Here is a 6,103-nt window from a genome sequence, read left to right as displayed (position 1 = left end):
CCCAGATACTTGAATAGATATACCCAAATTATTTAACAAACAATAAATTAAAACATACAAATGTTTTTTTTATTTCTATCTCCTACACACAATAATTTCACTGTAAGTGACATTGGATTAGATAATAAGACTTTATATAAATATGGAGGGTGGGTAGAGGGTGTTGGAGAGGAGAAAAAGGTGACCCAACAACTAAGTAATAGTCCATCTACTACCAACATTGTTGTACAAACATGTGGTAAAACTTCAGAAATCAGAAAACGTATTTTGATGAAAAAATGGGAAATAATTATAATATAATACATGGCTCAACACTATTGCTATCAATAATAACCCAGTATCAATAATAACCCAGTCTCAAAACATTTGATAACAATTTTTTTATTTTAATAATGGTCATTTATAATAAAAAAAATTTAAACTAAATAAAAATAATCAATTCCTGTATCTCAACCCATAAATCAATTAAAATTTATATTTTAAAATTTTAAAAATTAAATATTCATATTATTATTTAGATTTTAAAAATTAATAAACTAATTAAAATGATTTTAATTAAATTAAAAACCAAATATCAAATAGAGATATTTGGAATTAGTCTATCAAACTGAATACTCACCGAGTTGAATTTAAACCCATAAAACAAATAAAAAATCTAAAATTCTTTATTCAAATAAAGGTAGTTCATTGATTGATAAGGATATTGACTTTAATAAAATAAAACAAATAAAAATAATTTATATTTCACAAAATAATTAATTTAAAAGGACATGGTTCATCGATTGACTTCGATACTTGACTTCACAATTTGGTACTTTCTCATGTCCTAGTCCGGTATAACTTTTGATAAGAGTTACTCGATTAGCGATATTCCATACCTCATAATAAAGGAACTCATGTCTCGTTATCCAGAGACAAGCTCTTTTAAAGAACTCATGTCTCGATATCCAGAGACCAGCTCTTTTAAAGAGCCATATAATTTTATCCTAATCTCTATTTTAAAAGGGCTTAAAGTTCTATCTTTATCTTTGTAGACCAAGAAACGGAAATGTAATAAGCACTCATATCTCCATATTGAGTGCCGCAGGTATGTGTATATATATAACCCCGCTTTGCTTACATCGAATTTGGTAAATTTTGAGTAATGCAAGGAGATTCCCCCATATATCTATATTAAAACGCACACGCGGCATAATTATTGATGAATATCCATTCAAGTCAACTCCTTCCGATGCGCCAAAGTCGTCGATAGACTCTTCCTCCTCACGCGGCTCTATACTGTCGGCGCTTTTCTTCGTCCATAATTCTACATTTTCCACGAACTTCTCCAATCACGCTTTTATATATACATTCACCTCATTTTCCCACACCATACCGTCCATTACCACTCTCCCCAGGGTTTCAGCTCTCAGGCACTCAGAAATCCGGTGTTATCACCCTTACCCATTTTTTAATTTATCATTCTCCCCCTCAATCAATCGATCACTGCGAGGCGTAGATAGACAGAGCTGCCAAAAGACGGTATATAGAAAGCAGCTCAAAAGCATCAATGGGGAATCATCTGTGCTGCGCTAAACCGTCCAAAACAAACTCGGTAGCGAGAGTTATAAGGTGGCCCGATGGCGGCTTCGAAGAATTTAGTGAGGCAACTAAGGTGGGAGAGCTGATGGTGCACAATCCCCAGCAATTCGTATGCGATTTCAGTGATCTCCAAGCAGGGCGTCGCATCGCACCACTCCCTGCCGAAGAAGATCTGTTGTTAGGAGGCGTCTATGTTCTCCTCCCAATGCAAAAATATTTGCGCCGCGTACTTTCCCCTTCCGATATGACCTCCCTTAATTTGTTATCATCCCAATGCCATTCCGGCCATAGAAAACTCTGTTTCAACCCCAAAATCTTTCCAGCACCCGGCACAGGTAATTCATATGAATTTCTTTCAAAGAAAGGCAATGAGGGAAGAGCAGATCAATTGAAGGAGAAAGCAGCAGACTTGGAGGTTGTGGTGCCAAAGTTGGATATAGATGAAAACGAAGAGCAGCCGTTAGTGATGGGGTTCGGCGAGCATAGGGTACGACGGTTTAGGTATTGGAAACCGTCGCTGGACACAATAAAGGAATCCCCGCGTGTTTGCAAATCCTAAAAGCTGTGCATGACCTGAACATGTTGAACTTCAAGTTGTGCTGGATGCTTCAATTTCTGGGGCCATCGACATAAACATTTGATATTTGGGCCTTCCTCTCAGGTTGCGTATACAAATTATAAGCTATCCCAAAACAATACAAGGTTGAAGTTCGTTGAAGTTATGACGGGGATAAATGTGAGATTAAAGACCCGGCTGATCTGAGCATGTTTATTGGTACGTGGATTTTATGATTCGGATTGGTAGGGCCGGTACGATAGTTATACAGGACCCTTCAATGTGCGGTGTTTCGCACATACAGCCTTCCTGTAGATCTCGGACAAGTTCGATCCATTGTGAATTATAATGGTTTGGGCCGCGTGCATTTTTAATAAAAACCTCCGTCTTTTCAATTTATACTAAAGATATTATAGTGAATATTAAAACAAAATTATGTAGGTTGATTAATTTTATAGTTATATTAAAAAATATTAATGTGGTTGATATAGTGGAAGGTTTCATAAATATAAGAAAAAATTATTGCAATAGAAAGATTACCTCAGCAATGTATATATTTGCTTGATTAATCATGTATAAAAATGTTATAGGTCAATTTATAAAAAAAAGTTATAAATAAATGTTATAAATAATAATGAAAAACTTATCAGAGTTGGAATAATCTCAAATCTATAGGAAATTGGTAAATAATATTTGCTTGTATAATGTTATAAATAATAATGAGAAACTTACCATGGAGGAATTTATTAGAATTAAAATAATCTCAAATCCCTAGGAAATTGGTGGGGGGAGCCACTTGACACGAATATAATTTTTAAAATTTATTAAAAGTCAATGTAATTTAACAAACTCGTTAATACACTACAACCTTTAATAAACATTAAGACTTAAGTATATGTTTTGCATATTTCAATTGGCTTTCAATTAAAAAAAGTCAACAAATCTTTATCCACCTTAAATTGAAATTGAAATAAAAAAACTTTCAACAAAAATAAAAATTAAAAATTGTATACATATTCAACTCAAAATAACAATAATCATGTACCAAAAAAATTGAAAAATATATTTACATGATAAATATATATTTAGCATATTTCAATTGGCTCTCAATTAAAAAAATTCAGCAAATCCTTATCCACCTTAAATTGAAATTGAAATAAAAATCTTCAAAAATATAAAAATTAAAAATTTACATATTCAACTCAAAATTTAAAATATATTTACATATATAAGTTTTAGGAGTCGGTAGAAAAGAATTCAATCCAATTCATCCCACTACAAGTATCCCAGTCGTCGCTTTTCATCGGCATCGATAAATAAAGTCTACTGTTCATACTCCTAAAGTACAATAATAATTATGCCAAACGATACTATGTGCATTTGTAAACCTAATTCACTTTATTTTACACTTCAATGTTTGGCGCATACATAATCATCATAATTGGTGATTAGGGAAGTGAGAATAGGTTAAGGGGCAAGGTTACCAATCACCTTTTATAATGAGCAAGGGAGATGTCTCTCAGCACCTTTATATTATAATGGTTACATGGAATATGATTAAGGTACATCTCGTTCAATGAGTGATGTGTATTTTGCTTTCATTATTTGTTTTTACTATTTATTCTCTCAGTGAGTACTTACTTTGAATGTGTTACTCATTTCAAAATGGTTCTCAACTATTTTCCACTCAGCTAGTCCATAATGGTGCTCTCCCTCTCTATGGCCAAGGCTTCTTTTGCTCTTCACTCTAGACACACCTTGTCTCTACTCTCGGAATTTCCCTTACTTGAGTTCGATTCCCTCCTTTCAGTGTTCTAATTACCAGATGATCCTAGTAGTGATTCTTCTACATCTTAGTTTTGCCTCTCTAGGTCTTTGGCCTTTGTCTAGACCTCAACTTTTCTACCTACTAAACCTCTTGCCTCTTCCTTTGTAACTTTCCACTACTACACCAAGGGAATTTTTAAGACATTTTTTTTAAGACAAAAGAAATATTTTATCTTAAAAAATCACTTTTTATTTTAGTTATTTTATATTAAAATTTAATATCAACTGAATTGTCTTAAATATAAAATTTAAGACAAAAATAGTTTCAGACAAATATATTTTAAGACAAAACTTTATATTTAAGGCACAAAAAACTTTATATTTAAGACACAATTTAAGGCAAAAACAATTTGAGACAAAAATATTTTAAGACAAAAACAATTTAAGATAAAATTATTTTAAGACAAAACTTTATATTTAAGACAAAAATAGTTTGAGACAAAAATATTTTAACACAAAACTTTTTATTTAAGACAATGGCCACTTAAGACAAAACACATTTAAGGCAATTAACAATTCAGACAAAAACATATCAATTTAAGACAATATAAACTAACAACTGCAAAATTGATTGTGATAGTGCGCCCTAAGTCTGCTAACTTGCATGCTAATACTGTTACACACCTATACCGAGGTTGCTATTTCACTTACCATTCATGTTATCTTGTATAAAGACAACAATTTGTTGGGCTCTTCATTTTGTGGGGGTAGTCAACTTTGAAGAATGCAACAACTTTTCCTGGCAAGATTTCTTGGACATCAATTCATCTTATGTTTCTTTGATCTCTATTGATATGATTAGAGACAACTTGTCTTTTGTTGCATTCGACACTACTATACGAATGAGGCTTTTAAGACAATCGTTTAACGTAAAAGAAAGCTTTTGTCTCAAAATTTAATTTGTCTTAAAATTTTCAATACGAGGCACTAGTAAAAAAGGTAAAGGTAAAGGATTAGGAGTCCATCTTTATGTTGTGGATGGGTTCTTTAGGAAGTGGAGCAATAGAGGTTGACAACAACTGATGGGATTTAGGGCGATGGAGGCAAACAACAAAGGTGTGCTTGATGAGAGGAGGAATGGAGGTACTTTCGCTGAATGTGGATAGGAAATAACATAGTTGGAGTACTTTTCGGGGTCTCCATCGATTGTGTTTTAATATGTGTTTTTTTACTATTTCATTTATTTTGAATGCTACTTCTTCTTTTTTTTAGAAAGAAAAAAACGTTATCTTTGTATTAAAATATAAGGATAATACATAATTCATATTTCGTTCATTATATTATCCTTTCATGCTTCTCCTATCATTCATATTCCCATACATTTCTATTTTCTTGTTCTACAAAAAGTGTCTTTCTTAACATCAAACTTTAGCTTATAACCATTACATTTTCATAAATGAACACTTTCATTATCTAAAGATACAAAACTTCCATCAAAATTAGGTTTGTGTTAAAATATTTCCTAAGGGTAGTTGATGTTGCTTGCATTTACCATGATGCCCTGCTTGAAGACTGAGATTTTTTTTTATATGTTTCCTTCGAAATACCTCTTTTAGATAGGAAGTTTATTGTCCAATTATGTTCTCTATATATATGTTGGAAATGTATATGATTACAATTCCTTAACATGTTCTGAATCCTCATCATCCAATTTGCAAGTATGGGGGGATTGAAATTAGTATTCTTGTTTACTGAGTTAGTGATTCCTTTTGCATCTCCATATACCTGAATTTTGTCTAGCCTTAGCCATTTTGTTGCGATAAAGACTCCCCGTAATGTTATAATATATAATTTGTTGTTTGATCCCATTCTACCCTCCCACCAGAAGTGGAAGAAATTACTAGGCTCAGTAACTATGACTACACCACATCTGAATTTCCTTCTATTGTTGGCTCCATCAAAAAACCCAACTAGATATTCTTTCCAAATATTAATGGTTTCACATTTCCTATTTCTCTTAGACTTGATCACTGTCTCAATCTCATTGAAAAAAGAAACTGTCTTGATAATGACTTCTCTGACAATCACAATTTAATGATAAAGAATGCTAGCATTCATACTTCGCCATATAATACATATGATATATAATGGGAGGAACTTATACTTTTTGTGTGAAGTGAACCATGACAGAAGACATTT

At 32.3% G+C, this 6,103-nt stretch overlaps 1 protein-coding gene across 1 annotated transcript; it reads left to right on the top strand.

Moving 5' to 3' along the window:
* The first annotated feature begins 1,396 nt into the window (after positions 1-1,396).
* Positions 1,397-2,512, top strand: LOC149177941 (uncharacterized). Its single transcript, XM_089423493.1, has one exon. It carries the CDS (start codon positions 1,550-1,552, stop codon positions 2,138-2,140), a length of 591 nt encoding a protein of 196 aa, XP_089279619.1. The 5' UTR covers positions 1,397-1,549; the 3' UTR covers positions 2,141-2,512.
* The last annotated feature ends 3,591 nt before the right edge of the window (positions 2,513-6,103 follow it).

The sequence above is a fragment of the Pinus tabuliformis genome, chromosome 4_1 (genome assembly GCF_031772625.1).
Source record: "Pinus tabuliformis cultivar Carrire ecotype Pingquan chromosome 4_1, CPIR1, whole genome shotgun sequence".
NCBI classification, from domain to species: Eukaryota; Viridiplantae; Streptophyta; class Pinopsida; order Pinales; family Pinaceae; genus Pinus; species Pinus tabuliformis.
The sequence above is the reverse complement of the archived record's forward strand: the minus strand, read 5'-3'. Positions and strand labels throughout refer to the sequence as shown.